The 20607-nt window shown below is 46.2% G+C and overlaps 1 protein-coding gene across 2 annotated transcripts in view; it reads right to left on the bottom strand.

Moving 5' to 3' along the window:
* Window positions 1-785: 785 nt before the first annotated feature.
* The window catches only part of LOC125942484 (uncharacterized), a 138456-nt gene continuing 118634 nt past the window's right edge, over window positions 786-20607 (bottom strand). The window contains exons 2-4 of one of the 2 annotated variants that reach the window (XM_049660678.1): window positions 3091-3139; window positions 1700-2198; window positions 786-1590 (exon numbers count right to left, since the gene is read on the bottom strand). In XM_049660678.1, coding sequence (XP_049516635.1) covers window positions 1571-1590; window positions 1700-2198; window positions 3091-3139 — 568 coding nt within the window. In that variant the 3' untranslated portion in view covers window positions 786-1570. Of the gene's footprint in view, window positions 2199-3090; window positions 3140-20607 lie in introns of both variants that reach the window. The other variant, XM_049660677.1, reaches the window with a different exon arrangement.

Below are 20607 nucleotides of genomic sequence, written 5' to 3'. Positions count from 1 at the left end.
CACGCATGTGCATTGTCTGAAGCAGCACAAATTGCAGGTTATTACTTTGATTCTTTTCATAGTGAATGACCCAGTTTGGATTATTTGCTAACAAGGTGTATATATTTTCTAAAACCATTTTTCTGTGAGCCTGCTCGTTGCGAATAGGAATAGAAAACCTTTGCTTGTAATTGTTAACATCTTTTGTAGTTAACTTGCCTGTTTTCTGACCAAATTTTTAATATGCTTTGGGCCAATATTACATTTGGCAAAATCAAAGAATTCTGCCTTCTGAATCAGCTGCAAACTAAGCGTGATTACGCTTAGATTGCAGCTTGCAGATATTAGTTTGCAATAGAGTTGCAGATAATATAGTGCAGAGTAGGCGATTTGCACAGGCTTACAGATATTGCCATTTCACAACCAGCACCATTGCATGCTTGCTTGGATCGCTTTAATGTGCCTCATTGTTTTATGGCACGACCATGAACACAGCAGTATGAAATCCTAATATACTCAAACGCTTTAGATTCTGTTGCAAATGGACTTCAGTGAGACTTATTTATTTTGACGATGTGCTTGCCCTCCCTGCACCACTCATTAAAGCTTTACCTAAAAGAAATAAAATTAACAAATGTTGCATTTAAATAAACTTTGCTGCCTCCACCATGCACAAGGTTAGGAACTCTGGTTGTGTTGACACCAGCTCCTTCACAAACAGCCTGGGCATCAGAGCTGGCCGGCCTGCAGCTGGATGTCAAAGCATCCCAACAACACCTAAGTCGTGTGGAAGCAATGCACCCAGCTTTGTTAAGGTCACCAGCCTCTGTGCCAGGATTACTCATGATCTGCCCTCCATCTTGCATTGTTCCTGGCCTACAGCATTTGCAGACAGTGACCTCATTTGGAACACCATTTATGACAGGTCTGCACTCAGCCATAGCAACTAACAAGCAGTCTTTATTATGCCTGCTAGCCACATGCTGCACCTTGCCAAAACTATCACAAATGGCATCCCGAGAGGCACTGGCTTGTCCTTCAAGCTTGCTACCAGAGACAGTAGAGCGAGCGAGTGAGTGATAACTTTATTATTAGAAGGGGTGAGGGAGACTAAGCCACGTAGGCTGCCAGGCTGTGCTTCACGATGGCGTCTTCAGCTCGTGCCAGGACCCGTGTCTGGATGTCTCGGTCGGCGCTGGAGAGAAGGGCCTCCCATTGTTCGTTGGTGGGGGGTGGCGAGACGAGGTCGGCGGGCGGGGGATCTTCCTGGCAGCCCCAGAGGATGTGGTTCAACGAGACAACGTCGCCGCACAGGCAGCAGCATGGATGGAGAAGAAGCAGACTCAGACTTTCCACTGTCAATGTGTGCCTGCTTCTGGCTTACAACTGCTGTCAAAGGTGAAGCGAACTTCAAGAACTTGGCAGCTGTCGCAGCAAGAATTTTGCCTTCCCTGTCTGCAGCCAGGTCGCAGCTCCATTCTTGCTTGTGCAGTGCCGCAGCCTTCTGCCACCGCCTCTTCGATACTGTCACCACTCACTGTTTCCACTCACTGTCACCACACTGGAAGACAGCCTCTGGCACACCTGCTTCTCAAGCACTGGCCTCTCCTTCTCCAACAGAAGAAGCACATAACATGAGCACTCTCATGCTTCTGTGTGGCTCTCCGAGTTCTCCTGACACAAGTGGTGCTTGCATCTAGACCAGGGATCATTAGCTCACCAGACCTCTGCTTGGCTTTTCCCCTGCTTGGTACACTTGTGCCATGGAAAATGGGGGAAGGCAGGTTGTCCCAGGTCCACCAAGCCTTGCTACCCTTGCAGCGGACACGGACACCGCCAGAAAGTGAAAAGCCAGCACCTTGAAGGGTTTTGGTCTGCTGGCTTACCAGACAGGAGCTGGTGCTGTGGAAGGTCCACTTGCTGCATGAGAAGAAATGAAAATATGCAAACCAAGTGGGGGAAACTCCGCCTCGGTGATGGCAGGGATGCTTGTCCTGCCGAGTCCAGCTGGTCCATGAAGAAGGTGCCCGGGTCTCCTTGTAGCACTGCTGGATGTGGCTTCTCTCCAGATGGATGGACAGGGTGCAGGCCACCTGGTACAGGTACTCTGTCAGCACCTTGTTACCAAAGCGGCTCGGGTGGACACCATCTCTGCTCAGGTAGCTGGGCCAGTCATCAACGAGACCACCCAGGACAGTGAAGCCACCCTCGTGGCAGTACTGCATCAGGGCAGCAATAACCCTTATGTAGTTGTCAGAAGAATGGCAAAAAAAGCTACATGCACCATGGGATTCCTTTCAATGATTCCCTGAGCGAGCTGGCGATACTTGTCGATGCACACACTGACACTGTCAACAGTATTGTTAGTGCTAACGTGCACGATGACAACAAAACCAGCTAGCTTGCTAGCAATCATTGACAGCAAATACTCAATCCTTATTCCTCTAGGCGCGGCAACAGTGACAAACTACGAAGCGCAGTGTTGTTAGTGCCAACGTGCACGATGACAACATCAAAACCAGCTAGCTTGTCAGCAATCATTGACAGCAAGTACTCAATGCTTATTCCTCTATGCGCGGCAACACTGACTGACAAACTAAGACGCGATAGGAAATACTGGTCCACGTCGCCGCACAGCCGAGTCACCATCGAGTCGCCGGCAACCAAAACACTTGTTTTGCAAGCAGTACAATCTAAAATGAAACTGAGAGAAAATAAATTTGAGCTTTTTCACAAACGAAAGAAGGCTGCCTTCTAGTCAGCAGTATATATGCTGACAAATCCGAGAATAACGCGCTAGGGATGAACGAAGCAAGCGGTCGCGAACAAGAGCAGCAAGATCGGCAGATACGCGACAAATACTCAAAATATTTATGAGGAAAGATTATATAACGCTAGAAAATATAAAATAGCGCTGCAATGCAGCTTTCGCGCATATAAAACAAAGCAAGTGGTCGCGAACAAGAGCAGCAAGATCGGCAGATACACGAAAAATACAATCAGAATACAATCAAAATACTTATTAGAAAAGATTAATATAACGCTAGCAAATATAAAATAACGCTGCAATGCAGCTTTCGCGCATATAAAACGATGATGTTGAAGGCTTACGAGGATGCAGCAGAACCAGGCCTTGGGACCAGCAGAAAAGCACGACCCGCAAGCGCGGCTGACGGGATGATGCGCACTGATGCTTTGAATGGTCACGTGCGAACAAAGAATCAAACTACGCGCCTACAAGAAAACCGGAAATACGCGTGCGTGTGACGTTGATTTTTAGTGACGTCACTTCCGTGCATTGCTGGAGCCGTTTCTGTGTGGCATCGTCTAGAGTGCATCGCGGCACAGCAGTCACTGCAAAATTATTTGAATTTGCATTTATTTCTTGTCGCTGTACAATCTATATGTGATGCAGGGACAAATGGCATTGAGTGCCCAGAGGTCCCTGATCCAACCCAGTAGCAACAGTGCAGCTCACAAAAAATGCACATTTGTTGCAGTCAATTTTACGAATTAAAGAATTTTACTTGGTGTTTAAGTCTACAGCATAAATGTGTCGCTAGTTAAGGTAATAGTACTGTCGAGGTTATACAGAACGAAGTACAATCAACATAAATTACTATCAATACTAAAAAGAAAAAGACGGCAGATGTGCGCGAACTTGGTGAATTACAACCCTATTTATAGTGAAGCTGATTTTTTTTACAGTTGCACTAAATGTTTCAGTTTCCTGTAATTACATCGCATACTTTGAAAAGTTACCCGTATATTAGTGTCCGTTTTAAACCTTGTCCTCGTGTAATGCTTTGAAGTACTTCTTGTTGGAAACTTAAAAAAAACAGTAATTCATCAATACACATCTTACTTCGTCAGAAAATTTAATTATCCCCAGATATAACAAGATGCCTTGTTTAGCTCACCGAGGACACCGGAGAAGCAACCTATATACACACCGTATGGTGCTCAGGAACAAATGGGAAAACAAGGGTTTAGTAATTATCTGCAACACTTGCATTTAAACCAGGAAAGTGACATTTTCGTAACGCACTGCGCTTGAAATTCTCCCTATTTTCATGGAATTTCAAGTCCATGTTTCATGCAATCGTTTTAGGAATCAGGGAAAGCGGCGGTATGGCACCCTGGAACACTTCAATATGTAAATTTCTACAAAGGCTTGCAATGAACCTACACAGAAAAAACATTTATCGCTCGTCACTCAGGATATTGTTTCGTAATTCGAATAAATATTAACACCGTGTCCCGCATAGTTTACTGAGGATACGGGGATCAACAACTAAATGCCGTGTATAAAGCATGAAAACTGGGGGAAAGCCAGTATTCAGTAGCGGTTTTTCGAGTACGCAAGCAACCACTGCAGTTCAAATTTTCGGAACACCTCACAATAATGTGGTCCTCATTTCTTCAAAATATAAAGTATCTGCTGTTCTTGCTCCTGCCGAAACGGCCTGAAAATGAAATCGATAAAAGCAGAAGTGACACAGGCCCTTAAACAAAATTCATTTAAGTGTTGTATTGACAGTGAAAAAGCTCTGCACGTTCGACTGAGGTCACTTTCACGAACATAACACCTCGCAGACCCTCATGTAATGTCCTATTCTGGTACCTTTGAGGTATCATGAATAAATGAACTTGCATATAAAACCCTAATCCGTTCTAAACTAGAATATGCCAGTCCTATCTATGACAACCACCAGGTTAATATGATTAATCCCCTTGAATCGGTTCAGAACCGTGCTGCCAGGTTCATTCTCTCTGACTACTCCTATAATACAAGTTTCTCAGCCTTAAAATCCCGGTTGTGTCTTCCCTCGCTCACCTCCCGCCGCAAAAGGGCTCGTCTTTTTTATTTTTTAGGTTGTTACATTCGCTGCCCACCGGTAACCAAATCATCACTCCAGTGCATCGTTTCTCCCGCCATACGCATCCCAATGCTGTGCATCCACCACGCGCCCATTCCACCACGTATTAGCGTTCTTTTTTTCTGCACACAGCCCGAAAATGGAATACCCTTCCTTCTGACATCGCCCTCATCACCAACATTTCCAGTTTCAAAACTGATATTGAAGACCATCCTTCAAATCAGGCCACCTAACCTGTCCCGCCATTTTTCTACGTGCCCACTCCTCATGTAATGTCCCGTTCTGGGACCTTTGAGGTATCATAAATAAATAAATAAATAAATAAATAAATAAATAAATAAATAAATAAATAAATAAACGATAAGTCTCGTGATTACACAAATAAATTCGGCATGTTACACCTGTAAGTGGTTTGATTAGATTTTTTATCGTGATAAGATATATATTTATATTGCAACGCTACGTAGCCTATCTCTGGACGGAGATTCAGTAGTTCCAGCATTTGATAATCCAACCAATTCATGCACACCCATCGTTGGGCGCTGCTGATTAAAGTACTTTATCCGGACCTCTCCCCTCGCCCGAAGGTTAAATATATCAAGCCGATTGTTTTGTTTTTTCAAGTATGCTTATGCGGTAATTTGTAACTGCGGGAACTATCCAGCACCAGGACTTCTGCGCAACGCAAGCGTGTATGGCGAATCTCACGCATCGCCCGCTACAGCGCGTCACGAGGAGGCACAATACTCGCTGCCCAAACCGGGGATCAGTGGTAAAGAAAAGCATTATTAACGTGGTGGCTCTATTAAGAAATAGAATTTAGCTTCAGCTGTAGTTTGTTGGACTTTCTAGTGTGTAGCCGAAAGTGCTCGCTTTCGAAAGTGGGGGGGGGGGAGCAAATGGCATGCTTTGCCCCCCCCTCCACTTTTGACAGTGCGCCCCCCCCCCTGCCCCCCCGGTAGATACGCCTGAATATAATGCAAGCACAAACATCATCACGCGCCATGAATGCTTGTTAGTTTGCAAAAAAAAATCACACGCTAAGCAATAACTATACATCATATGAGAAGTTACATGTTGGTAACTTCAGAGAGGATTCAGGGAATATTAAAACAAGGCTATTGCAGCAATAATTTTTACACAACAAGTAAAGAAATGTATATAGGCCAGTATAGTAGCTATCTATTCATTTCAATGTATATACAGAAAAATATATATTTGCTTACCAATTTGTTTACCCATTTTTTATGTTTGTTTACCTGGAATGGCTTTTCTTTCGAATGTCTGAATTTGAAAAAGTTTTGCTCACGGTTAACCTTAAGGTACATCGTGCGCGAAGTTTATATTGAAGAGATAGAGTACAGCAAGAATTGTTTGTGTGCGCTATCTCTGAAGCGAAATAAGCTAAAAATATTGCGGCGTTGGGGCCATGTCTGCTCTTTCTCTCGTTTCCCTTACACCGCCTTACTGTGCTCTGCTCATAATAAACTATTGTCGAGGCTAAACAACTGTCGAATAAATACATATGCATATGGCTGCAAACCACTACTGACCGTGAGTGATAAGTGCGTAGTGGTGAGCGAAGTGGTCACTGCACGCACGTAAGTATTTCACTTATCTATGCGAGTAATTTATTTTTTTCGTTACTGTTATTATTGCAAGCATGCTGCTATTGCCCGCGTACCCATGCGAAAACCATTTTTGGCGTTCTTTCCTTGCGCGGGCTCATTCAGCGTGTTTCTACGCACGCACAGTTACCGCATTACTGGTCCTGAACTCTAGCACACCGGAGCTAGGCTGCGCTGATGAGTTTGACATGTTAGTTTTTGCATTCTTTTGTTGCCCAAGCACAAAGAAAACGCTCAAAGATGGCTAAGCTCTATGCAGCACCACACTGTTTAAGTTGAATAGATTTTAACTAGACTAACTTTAACTTTAAATACTTTAAGAATAACTTTAAATAGACTTCAGGTGCTCTGCGTGGAAACTAAACGCAAAAAAAAATTCAGCGCGTAGCAAATGACCCTCGCTTTACGCGCGCTTCGCGAGCGCGAAAAGCCCACTGGTCCAGAGCAGCAGCAGCAGCAGCGCGGCAGTTCCCAGGAAAAGGCCCTCGCCGGAACCGGCACTTTGGACACTCCCCGATTATTCTAGGTCACTCTAATATAAAGAATATAAACCTAGGGAGCCTACGTGCTGTTTTGATGTAGGCTCTCTATATGGATGGATGGATGAGGCTGAACATTTTAAATCGGGCGGTGGCTTACGCCACCTAGCCGTGACTATTAACATATTTTGTACTTTGTGGAGGGTGAAATTTCACCCTTGCCTTGATTTTAGCCACCAATCAGATAACCTCCGTTTTGTTCTTTCTATCCGCTTAAAGTATACTTTGCCTCCACTGTCCGTAAACCCCAATGCATTGAAAAAATCAGCCCTGTTGCTTTGTACTGGGTTAAGCCCTTTACAGAAAAGTATGAGGTGTTCTGCCGTTTCCTCTTCCTCTCCACACGCACAGCACAACGTGTCTATACCTTGGTACTTGACTCGGTACATCTTAGTCCGCAATACTCCCGTCCTGGCTTCAAACAACAAAGAGCTTCCCCTAGAATTATCAGATATTTTGTTTGGCAATTTCTGGCTTGAAAGTTCTGTATGTTCCCAGTGCAGATTTCGTCTGCATCCCTGTTTTCCACAGACCCCTCTCTGTTTCTTTAACTTTTTTCTTAACCGCTGTTTCCTGGTTTGCACCCCTCCTGCATGCAGTCCAAATATTAGATTGAATATTCTCTGGTGAGCTTCCTCCATTTTGTGTCATCATTGCTCATGTACAAATAACTGAAAACTCTCCTTGCCCATCGATTTTCTGCCATTTCTCTCAATCGCTCCTCAAATTCGATCTTGCTGCTGGCTTCCCTGCCCTCAAATGACGTCAATCCCATGTCACCCTGTACCACCTGATTTGGTGTATTTCCGTGTGCTCCCAGAGCCAGTCTACCTACCCCTCACTGCCTAACTTCCAACCTTGCTCGAACCTCTGATCTCAAGGACAGGACCGCATTGCCGAAAGTCAAACTAGGGACCATCACCCCTTTCCAAATCCCTCTCACCACTTCGTACCTATTGTAATTTCACAGTGCCCTATTTTTCATCACAGCCGCATTTTCATCACAGCACCATTTTTGCAGCGCCCCCTGGGCAATGCAGAAGCCCCATCGTCAGAGCAGCCGTTTGTAATATAAAAGCTGCTGAGTTGAGCCGTCATACATTTGGGAACGGGATTACATTTATGTATGAAATATAGGAGAAGCGCAACATGTTTTTCTCGGAAAACAGACTCGAGAATAATTTTTGTTGACACCCCTTAAAAAAAGCCGAGGAACGCAGGCATTCGTTTTTTTTTAACATTTAAAACAAATTCTTCGGTTTTACGTGGCAAAACCATGATACGATCATGAGGCACCCGGTTTAGTATTCACCACCTAGGGTTCTCTAACGTGCACCTAAATAGAAGTACACGAGTCTTTTTCCATTTCGTCCCCATCAAATTCCGCGACCTGGATTGAACCCGCGAGCTCCAGTTTAGCAGCGCAACGCCGTATCCACTATATGTAAAGCCACTAATTAGGCTACCGCGCAGGCTTTCTTTCTTTTTTGAAGTATCGACTGAAAAAAAATGCCACGTATGGCTTACGGTCAAAGATTAGCATATAGAATGACTAACTAAAACCGTTTTCGGCACTCGAGGTCCGACCGCAATAAATGACCCCGTACCAATTACTCCGCATTCGGTTACGCGAGGAAAGCGGGAACTTGAATGGAATTCCTAGGTATATATACTCGAATGTGGCGCGAAATACATTTCGTGAAAAGGGACAGAGAAGAGGAGACAGTGAAGCGCCTCACGCCTCACTGTCACGAAATGTATTTCGCGCCACATTCAAGTATACCTTGGAAATCTCAGCACCAACTTGCCCAAGAAGAAGTTCTTTTTGAATAGAATGTTGCGCTGCAGTTAACTCTTTCTTTTATCTATTGCTTCTCGTAAATCTGAGTACAAGGCGCCGAGTGGTGCAGATATGCTTTACTTGTTTGAAGCGGCAAGCAGGAAAGTTACATATGTTTCTTCGTCTGCGTTTCGCAAGACCTACTGATGAAAAACAATATGTGCAACAATACACACGAGAGGTGCATGCTGCTTGAAGTACGAGAAAAATATTTGTTCTCCAAAGGGTAACATAGTAAAATGAAAGCCGACACTGCGGCCGCAATGCACACGCAATCACTGAGAGGCATTAAAGAATTAAGTAAAATAAAGAGAATGAAAGGAATTTATTCTTAAATGGACACTAAAGAGAAACAGGAAGTTCAGCTGGAATAAAAGAGGGACCTTCAGGAATGCATGCAGTTTTTGTTGGGTGCAAGAATATGAGTTATTAGCGGAGAAATTCGTAAACAAAGACCAAATATCTCTTCCTCAATTTCTCTCACCCCAGATTTGGCGCTGAACCAGTGTCGTTACAGATTTCATTGCTCTCGGCGAATCAGAATGCGCCATGATACGTCACCGCTTGCGTAAACGACCGAGGCACACCTGAACGTCGCCCCCGAGGGCTCCGATGTCGCTGCGCATGCGTGAGCTGAGAGAATGTGAGAAAGGAGAACAACTCTCCTTTGCCGGATGTGACGTCACATTGTTTTTTTTTTCTTTTTGAAATAGCTACTCTCAAACTCAGACATTTATAGAAGGCGTTGGCCGCACTTTTGCTGTCGTCTGCTCGCGCCAAGCGGCGATGTTTGCGCGATTATGCACTTTGTACGACTAAGAAAAGGAGGAAAAATACGTTGACTGAGGACAATCAACAATAATGCCGCACTGCTACGTGACTTTGTGTAAATCACAGCAAGGTAAATCACGGCAAGCCAGCGTACCCTTTTCACGGGCGGCGGAGCGCCATACGTTGCCTCAGCGAATGCCCACGAATACGAAACCATTTCTGTTTCTGCCGCCTTGCTACTGTGCGATCAGCTGTCGGCAATGCAACTGGGTGTTCGCTAATGCACTGTGCCCAATTCATGCAACAAAATGTGCAACGATACAGGGAAGACGTGTGCGGTAGTTCGCTGCGAAAATACTGATTCGCATATTAAGGAATGGAATCAACCTGTGTCGCCACTGCTACATAAGGACCTGCCTGTGTTGTCAGCCGTTTGCGATGCACGGCTTTCCTCGCGGATAAAAAAAGATCATTCATCCGCCAGCGCTGTATAGCTAACCTCCAAAGAAAGGACTTCGCCGGAACGTCGGTACTGAAGAGTGAGTACTGCTCGATCTTTACAAAAGGAAGTAGCAGCACATACGTGAATAGTAAGTTTCTCGCACGTTATCTACAGACATCCACCCCTACTCGCACGCAAACTTACGCCCACCCTATCGCCAACGTATCCCCCGCAGGGGCGTCTGCGAAAGCAGGCGTTTGGTGTGTTGCGACACCACGTACCCGAGCACACGAGGGTCGGACCCTCCCGCGTATAGCCGTGCGCGGCTTAGCCGTGTCTGGGGAAAGGGGGATCCTGGGGGTTGAGCCGATGCTGGGTGTTCGGACCTTTAAGGCCCCCCGGCGGAGGCAACACACCTCTTCGGCCTCTGCTTCACATAGACGGCACCCCCGGACTGACCCACCCGGGGGAAATCGGCAGTCGCCCTTCCCTGTACTCCTCCTCAATCTTCGTCTTTCTCTCTGACTTTCAATCTTTCCTGTCTCCTACTCGCTTCCTTTTACTTCTGATCTTCTGGGCGGCAAGGGTTAACCTTGTGTGGGTAGCCAACCTTGGATATTCCATATTTGGTTATAGTGGTGACGTACAGCTGGCGTCTGCAGGCCTTGTGTTTACAGGCCCTGCAGCGTCCCCTTGTTGGGCTCCATGGTGGGTGGCTGGCGTTGCTGCCGAAAACCCAGATATTCTTATGGCTAGTCCTTTTCCACCACTCCCTGATCGCCGTCTGAAAAGAGGGCGCACCGAAGATGTGTTCCAGTTTTTTGGACGCCAAACACAGAATTTCCACAGATTTCATGTCATTCACTCTGAAACCTCAAACAAATCGGTACGAACAATGTCACCATTCCTTGTCTCAAAGTCTTTGACTAATATTTTTGGACCAGGCTTTAAAGCATCCAGGATGGCAAGCGGGGATCTCCTCTTGGAGCTCCGTGATGTGAAACAATATGAGAAACTGCCCAATCTAGTATCATTTGGGGACACCCAAGTGACGGTAACCCCACATCGTACTATGAACACCACCCGTGGCGTTATCTCAGATGATGATTTAATGGAGCTAACCGAGGCTGAACTCTTGCAGGGCTTCAGTGAACAAAATGTGATAAACGTTAAACGAATTAAGATGAGGCGCGACGGCAAAGAAATCAAGACCAAGCACCTAGTACTTACTTTAGGTTCAAGTGTCCTGCCCGAGTCCATCGAGGCCGGGTACCTCAGACTTCGTGTTAGGCCATACGTGCCAAATCCTCTTAGGCGCTTCAAGTGCCAGCGATTCGGGCACAGTTCACAGAACTGCCGAGGCCGGCAAACTTGTGCTAAGTGCAGTGCCAATGAACATTCCTCCGAAACTTGCAATAACACTCCACATTGTGTCAACTGTGATGGTGAGCATGCCGCATACTCACGGTCGTGCCCGTCATGGAAGAAAGAGAAAGAAATTGTGACTATTAAAGTCAAAGAAAATATCACATTCAAGGAGGCACGTAGGCGGGTATCATACCTGCCCAAGAACACCTTTGCCGATGTGGCGCGTCAGGGGGCAGCGACACAACGGCTTCCGGCGCCTGCCCGGCCCGCAAGCAGCGAGCCCGCAGTGACGCCATCCGCCCCCTCGGCGGCTGCAGCTAGCGCTGCTCCGCTAACTCACAAGAAGGGGCCATCGACCTCTGGGCGGGTGGCCTCCAGGGCCTCGTCCCTCGTGACGAGGCCTTCCCGTCAAACCAACCGCTCGCAAGAGCGCGTGTCCAGCGCCTCTCAAGAGGCGATGGACACAACAACTGGCCAGACGGCGCCGTCGGCGCCTAAGGAGCCGCGAGAATCTCGCGATCGCTCCAAAAAAGAAAAAGCCCGCATCACAGGGCCCGACAAGGGCTCTGTAGCTTAAGTTAGTCTCCTTTACACACAGCACAAAAAAACACTTTCAACATGAATACACACATTATACAGTGGAACGTCAGAGGACTCCTACACAACCTCGATGACGTCAAAGAAATCCTACACAAGTTTAATCCGAAGGTGCTGTGTGTTCAGGAGACACACCTTAAATCTACACAATGCAACTTTCTCCGGCAATACGCCATCTTTCGCAAAGACCGCGATGACACCTCCGTGTCATCCGGCGGTGTTGCTATCGTAGTTGACAGAGGTGTTGCCTGTCGAGAACTGAAACTTCGTACGCCCCTAGAGGCAGTTGCTGTCCGAGGGGTATTGTTTGACAGGCTAGTCATTGTTAGCTTTATATACATCCCTCCTAATTATCATCTTAATAAAACTGAATTTCAGAACTACATAGATGAACTTCCGGCACCATACATAGTTGTCGGAGATTTAAATGCACATAACACATTGTGGGGAGACTCTCGTTGCGATGCGAGAGGACGCCTAATTGAAAACTTTCTCTTTTCTTCAGGAGCATGTTTACTTAATAAGAAAGAGCCAACTTACTACAGCATGGCGCACAACACATACTCCTCCATAGATTTAAGTATCGTGTCGAGTACACTGATTCCGTACCTGGAGTGGTCCGTTCTGAAGAACCCTTTTGGGAGCGACCACTTCCCAATCATGTTAAAACTGACAAAACAAGATCTATGTTCCCCACACATTCCCCGATGGAAGGTTGACTCGGCTAACTGGGAAGGTTTCCACGAACAAACTTATTTAAGCAGGGATGATATTGCCTGTTTAAATATAGACGATGCTGTAGCATATATAACGGGCTTTATAATTGAGACTGCCACAACATGCATCCGTCAAACTAACGGACTGGCTAATAAACGTCGTATCCCGTGGTGGAACGAAGAATGCAAGGAAGCACGGAAAAATCAAAACAAAGCTTGGGGACAACTTCGCGACTCTCCAACCGCCGAAAACTTGATTAATTTCAAACAAAAAAAGTCCCAGGCTAGAAGAACACGTCGACGTGCTAAAAGGAAGAGTTGGGAGAAGTGCATCTCCAGTATAAATTCTTACACGAATGAGACGAAAGTGTGGAACCGAGTAAATAAATTAAAAGGCCGGGAGGTACACCCACTCCCCTTAGTAAGTACTCAAGGAGAGAGCCTGGAAGATCAGGCTGGTTGTCTGGGCGAACACTTTGAATATATCTCCAGTGCGTCCCACTGCACACAAGCATTTTTGAGAGTCAAAGAACGCGAAGAGCGACAGCCCCTAAAACGTAAAGGTTCATCGAGTGAGGTCTACAACTATCCATTTACTTTAACTGAACTGAAAGCATCCCTCGCTTGCTGCAATAACTCTGCGCCAGGCGGTGATCGTGTCATATATGAAATGATTAAGCACCTGAATCCTGAAGCGCTGAAAACACTCCTGTATCTTTTCAATGTCATGTGGGCGCATGGATATATCCCGTCCTCGTGGAAGGAAGCTATAGTCATTCCCGTGCTTAAACAAGGCAAAGACCCGTCCCTAGCCAGCAGCTACAGGCCAATAGCGCTAACAAGCTGTCTGTGCAAACTATTTGAAAAAATGATCAACAGGCGCTTAATCTGTTTCCTTGAAAATAACAAATTACTAGACCCCTTCCAATGTGGTTTCAGGGAAGGTATGTCCACAACAGACCACCTTGTTCGCATTGAGTCTTATATTAGAGACGCTTTTATACATAAGCAGTTCAGTCTTTCAGTGTTCCTCGACCTAGAAAAAGCTTACGACACGACATGGCGCTACGGCATTCTCCGAGATCTCTCTGCGATGGGTGTCCGTGGCAACATGCTAAACACAATCGAAAGTTACCTGTCTAACCGCACATTCCGCGTAAGAGTGGGCAACGCTTTGTCTAAGTCATTCACCCAAGAGACCGGTGTGCCACAGGGAGGCGTGCTTAGTTGCACACTATTTATTGTAAAAATGAATTCCCTTCACACAGTCATTCCATGCGCAATGTTTTATTCCATTTATGTCGACGATGTGCAAATAGCCTTCAAATCATGCAATATTGCCATCTGCGAACGGCAAGTGCAGCTTGTAATAAACAAATTGTCCAAATGGGCAGATGAAAATGGTTTTAAAGTAAATGCCCAGAAGAGCACTTGCGTCCTTTTCACAAACAAGAGAGGCGTCACGCCAGTCCCAACTCTTGAAATCAAAGGAGATGAGCTCTCCGTAAGCAGCGAGCACAAGTTTCTTGGAGTAACCTTAGATTCAAAACTCACGTTTATTCCTCATATTAAGCGTCTGAGGGCAAAGTGCCTGAAGACAATGAACCTCCTAAAGCTTCTATCGCGCACAACATGGGGCAGTGATCGAAAGTGTCTCTTAAACCTCTATAACAGTCTTGTCCTCTCACGCCTTGATTACGGGTCTATAATTTATAATTCAGCAACGCCAAGTGCATTAAAAATCCTAGACCCCGTTCACCACTTGGGCATCCGTCTCGCGACTGGTGCTTTCAGGACAAGTCCAATCCAGAGCCTCTACGTAGAGTCAAATCAGTGGTCACTTCATCTGCAGCGGTCATACAGCAGTTTTACATATTTCCTGAAAGTACAAGCAAACATTGAACATCCTTCTCATTCAACTATAAATGACGTAACCGCTGCCACACTCTTCCATAATCGACCTGCCACGAGAAAGCCATTCTCTTTGCGTGTGAGGAACCTCAGCGAGGAAATTGGTGTTCCGCTTCTTGAACAATGTCCTATGGCTCCAGCGAAACTGTTGCCACCGTGGCAGTGGCAGCTCATAGAGTGTGACACATCGTTCGTAGAGGTCACTAAACACGCGCCAGAGGCACATATTAGAATGCATTTCTTAGAGCTCCAATCCAAATACTCGTGTACAGAGTTTTACACAGACGCTTCCAAGTCACATGCCGGGGTATCTTATGCAGCCATCGGTCCATCGTTTTCGGAATCCGGTGAACTGCACCCGGAGACAAGTATCTTCACGGCTGAGGCCTATGCAATATTATCGGCTGTAAAGTATATAACGAAATCAAAGCTTAAAGAGACTATCATATTTACAGACTCGCAAAGTGTTGTGAAAGCATTGCAATCACTCTATAAACACAAAAACCCTGTACTTAATGAGCTCTATTCCATTCTGTGTAAAGCGTACATATCTAACCAGCATGTGATTATATGCTGGGTGCCGGGTCATAGAGGCATTGAGGGTAATGTTCGAGCAGATCAAATGGCCACATCTGTTACATCTCAGGCTATTAACCCTACAACTGCTGTTCCTGCAACAGATTTGAACCCTTTCCTGCGAAAGAAACTGCGAAGCCACTGGCAACGCTTGTGGGACGCTGAAACAAACAATAAGCTTCACCTCATTAAACCACAGTTAGGTTTCTGGCCTCCCGTAACGAAAACACGACGAACTGATGTCCTATTCTGTCGTCTCAGAATAAGACATACATATGGCACCCACAATTTTTTGCTTACTGGTAGTGAACCACCAACCTGTGGTAGATGTGGTGAGAGGCTGACTGTCCTCCATGTCCTCGTGGAGTGCCGGGAAGCCGAAACAGAAAGAAAGAAATATTTTTCACGAGCGTACCGATATCATGTCCCGCTTCACCCCATTATGTTTCTTGGCGATGAACCGATTTTTAATGCCAAAGCAGTCGTCGATTTTTTGAACGATGTGGTCCTGCATGTTATTAGCCCAACTAGTTCGTAGCGCATCCTCTCTCCAGAGGATGCCGCTGTGATAGTTTTTTTATAGCACATGCCTCCAGGCCCTTGTGGTTCAAGGGCTCTGTCTAGGCAGTAGTGCTTCTTGCCAATTACTGCATTTTAAATATTTTAAATATCGTGTCATTCTTTCTCAATGCATTCTTCATTGCATAGTACACCTCATTAGTCATTGCCATGATTTTTGTACATGTATATTTTACGCACTTTACAGCGATTATTTTTAGGCCCCTTTACAGCCCCGTCACATCTACTTCTCAGAATTCATCACTTCACTGCGAACTAACAAACACTGGCATGGCGCTCTTTGGCCATACCTGGCCCTTGCGCCACTAAACCACACACATTCATTCATTCATTCATTCATCGCCAACGTATCAATAATAAGTGAATGAGCGCACACTTGAATCAATGTGCCGAAACAGGAGTGACGGCGACTACACCGACAAGCAGCTGGGAGTGACGGTCCACAGAGTAAGCGAGGGACTAGCGTTAATACGTCATTGCTACTAGCTACTACAAAGCACAGAACACTTATATTCCAAGCTTTGTGCGCAGCAAGTACAAATATATCGCAGCAGAGCACACCCGCGAGCGATTAGGCTGAAAATAAACAATCACATAGTGGCCGCGCCGAGGAACTTTACCGAGTCAGAAACATGAAAAGCCGCTTCTTCAAAATGTTTAGAGCACACTGATCCTGATTTAATTCATAAGCGGAAAGTTTGAACAACTTAGAATAAATTTCTAGCCCCGCTTTTAGTACTGCTCGCGCCGTTTGTACAAAGCGTAATGAGCTCTGAAAGCACTCACTTATGTCCTCTAAAGCTGTGACCAAAACTTCGTGTCGTCCACACAGTCACCGTCTGCGACTACTAAGTGGTTCGTTTGGAAAAGGGAAGGTTGGCGCTATCTTCTGCAGCCCTTGAGGGAACACGGCTCAGCGCCGATATGCGTTGAAAGTGAGGTTTGATGCGCTGCACCGGCGTCATAGCATAAAGAACCAAACGCGGAGGCAGTGTTGCCAACCAATTTTTAAGAAATACCCTACGTCGCAGTCAAAATTACCCTACTTTACCGTGCACAACTTTTTTATTACCCTACATTTTACCCTACGCCTAAAATATCACAGCGTATTAATAATAAATTACAAACTATACTTCAAAGTACGACGGGATAGCAGTGCGGTGGCTCTAAAGTCGGTAGTGACTGTCATCGAAATATTTAGCAAAAAATAAAAAGCGAGCGTACGCGCCTTAGCGCACACCGTCTCGGAGAAGTGGAAGGGAGCGAGAGAGAGAGAAATTAAAGTCTTTATTGAGCAAAATATTGTGGTGTGGCGTCCTATTCCGGTGTGGGTTATTGTGTTGCATTTAGGAAGTGGCCATAACAAAAAAGAAGAAAAAAAAAGTAGCAGTTTTACCCGAAAGGCGAAGCATCAATCGCGATAGCAAATTAGTAGAGAGCTATACGGAGTAAAGATAGTAGTTTTATCAGCTGTATAAACTTGGGACATGCTGCTGCACCAGCGCAGAACTGTTGTCGACGCCGTCGGCGTTTTGCCCGCGTTCGCTCCGATCGCGCGCGGCGTTGGTGACTGTTGCGGCTCGGAGGTTTTCGACGAGATCAGAGCGTGACACTCGTCGAGCAGTGTCGGAAGTCTTTACCACATTCTCGCCTCACAGCGTTGTTTATAAAATACGCATTTGGTGCCGCAGCTAAACGTCGGCTCCCCTCCCTCGCTCCCTCCCGTCCTCCCACGGCCTTTCGCGCGACGGAAGAAGTCGCATTTGCTCTCTATCTCTCTCTCTCTCTCTCTATATATATATATATATATATATATATATACATGGTGATTGTAAAGGAGCAAAGAGACGCTTAATTCTGCAGCTATTCAGGGAGCACGGCGCAGAACGCGCATTTGCTTTCCGCCATGCGTTCGCTCCCCGAGAAAGCACGCGTCCCTCGAGCGCGCGCTTTCACTCGCACATATACAGAATACGGTGCGCGGCGACGATTTCATCGCCGTTGGACGTCATGCGGAACCTCAGGGCGACGGCGACGCCGATGGCAGAAATCCACTTTGAGTATCAATAATAAGGCGTAGCAAATTAAGGTAAGCAAAGGCGGCCATACCACAAGATCGGCGCTCCGCGCCGAGCCGTCGCAGACAGCTCCGATTCTGATTGAAAGGTGGGCGAGGTGATTTGGTTTGATGATGTAAAAGACAGCGCAAGGGCAAACCAGGGATAAAGTGAAGAACAAGACAATAAAATACAGTTGCGAGTTCAGCGCCCGTCTTGATTTTCCTGAAGAAAAAATGAAGCTAGCACAGATATATGTGACGTCTGATCTTTCGGCTCAGCCCTATGCTGGTGAGATGTGAACAGCTCCAATTTTATTCAAAGAAAGATTTAGTTTTCGTATCTCTTAAGGAGTGTCGAGAAAAGCGCCTTGAGCATGTCGCGTCGATCGGCTAGTTTTTAAGATCACTCGTCAACTGTTCCTTTTCAGCTGATTGTTGACGAGAAAAAAGTTGTCGCAGTTTCACCTGAAAGGCGAAGCATCAATTGCGATAGCAAATTTGTAGAGAGCTATACGGAGTAATGATATTAGCTTTATCAGCTGTATAAACTTGGACATGCAGCAGCACCGGCAACGCGCAGAACTGTTGTCGACGCCGTCGGCGTTTTGCCCGCGTTCGCTCAAAATGCCTGCGGCGTTGGTGACTGTTGCCGGAGCCTCTGATATAAATAGGTACTTGGTGCCGCAGCTAAACGTCGCCTCCCTTCCCTCCCCCCCCCTCCCCCACGGCCTCTCGCGCGTCGGAAGAAGGCGCGTTTGCTCTACATATATGGTGGTTGTAAAGGAGGAAAGAGACGCCTACTTCTGCAGCCCTTAAGGAAGCACGGCGCAGAACGCGCGTTTGTTCTCCGCCGCGCGTTCAGTCCCCGTGAAAGAGCGCGTCCCTCGCGCCCTTTCACTCGCACATACAGCGTTCGGCGGCGCGCGGCGGCGATTTTATCTCCATTGACGTCATACGGAACCTCACGGCGACGGCGACGGCAGAAATGTGCTTTTGAGTGTCCATATAATTGCTATCGCAATAAAAAGTGGAAATTACCCTACGCCTGGTAAGAAAATCGCATTACCGCCCTACTACCCTACGCTGCCCGAAAATTTTCGAAAATACCCTACAAGTCTATTTTGCCTTCACTGTTCCTAAACACCAATGCTTTGAGAAAATCAGCCCCGTTGCTTTGCACTGTAGGGTTAAGCCCTTTACAGAAAAGTATGAGGTGTTCAGCCGTTTCCTCTTCTTCTCCACACGCACCGCACAACGTGTCTATTTGTTCTTGACTCGGTACATCTTAGTCCGCAATACTCCCGTCCTGGCTTCAAACAACAAAGAGCTTCCCCTAGAATTATCATAGATATTTTCTTTGGCAATTTCATGCTTGAAAGTTCTGTATGTTCCCAGTGCTGATTTCGTCTACATCCCTGTTTTCCACAGACCCCTCTCTGTTTCTTTAACCTTTTTCTTAATTGCTGTTTCCTGGTTTGCACCCATCCTGCAGTCCAAATATTTGATCGACAATTTTCTAGTCAGCTTCCTCCATTTTGTGTCAACATTCCTCATGTACAAATAACTGAAAACTCCCCTTGCCCACCACTTTTCTGCCATTTCTCTCAATCGCTCCTCAAATTCTATCTTGCTGCTGGCTTCCCCGCCCTCAAATGACGTCCATCCCATGTCACCCTGTACCCTCTGATTTGGTGCATTTCCGTGTGCTCCGAGAGCAAGTCTACCTACTCCTCGCTGCTTAACTTCCAACCTTACTCGAACCTCTGATCTCATGCGCAGGACCGCATTGCCGAAAGTCAAACTAGGGAACATCACCCCTTTCCAAATCCCTCTCACCACTTCGTACCTATTGTAATTTAACAGTGCCCTATTTTTCATCACAGCTGCATTTCTGCTACCTTTAGCCGTTACATATTTTTCATGTTCCGTTGGGGACTCAGCCCCATTGTTTATCCACACTCCGATATATTTGTACTTATCCACCACCTCCAGCGTAACCTCCTGTATCCTATGCTCGCAGCCCTGATTATCATTAAAAATCATGACTGCCCATTTTTTTTACTAAACTTCAAACCTAAGCTATCTCCCTCTTTACCACAGATGTATCTTGCTGGCAACTGCAGCGCCGCCGCTGCTGCCATGATTGCTTGCATACGGTAGCTTGCAACTAGAGTGTACTAGAATATGGTCGAGTGGGACGAGCGCCTGGGGCGGCGCATGCTTTGCAGTGAGGCGCCCGACGTGGAAAAATACTGGGGTGGCGCTGCGGTCGAAGTGGATTGGGCCGCATCAAGGTCGCGCCATTGGAAACGGCTGGCGATACTGCTCGGCAGGGTCATTCGTACTACTTCGCGCACTGGTATTTGCGTTCAGACCGATCAAATGGGGTCCATAATAGCATATGACATGTATTTATGCCTTAAGAATAAATTCCTTTCCTTTCTATTCTTTATTTACGTTTTATTATTTTCTAATCCCGCTAGGTGATTGCGGGTGCATTGCGGCCGCAGTGTCGGCTTTCATTCTACTACGTTATTGCACGGTTCCCTTTGGAGAAAAAATATTTTTCTCGTTCTTCAAGCAGCTTGTATCTCTCGTGTGTATTGTTGCGCATATAGTTTTCTATCAGTTGCGAAACGCAGACGAAGCAACATATGTGACCTTCCTGCTTGCCGCTTCAAACAAGTAAAGCATATCTGCCCTATGCGGCGCCTTGTACTTA

Source organism: Dermacentor silvarum, chromosome 1 (assembly GCF_013339745.2).
Source record: "Dermacentor silvarum isolate Dsil-2018 chromosome 1, BIME_Dsil_1.4, whole genome shotgun sequence".
Lineage (NCBI taxonomy): Eukaryota > Metazoa > Arthropoda > Arachnida > Ixodida > Ixodidae > Dermacentor > Dermacentor silvarum.
Note: the sequence above shows the minus strand (reverse complement) of the source record. Positions and strands in the feature narration are given on the sequence as shown.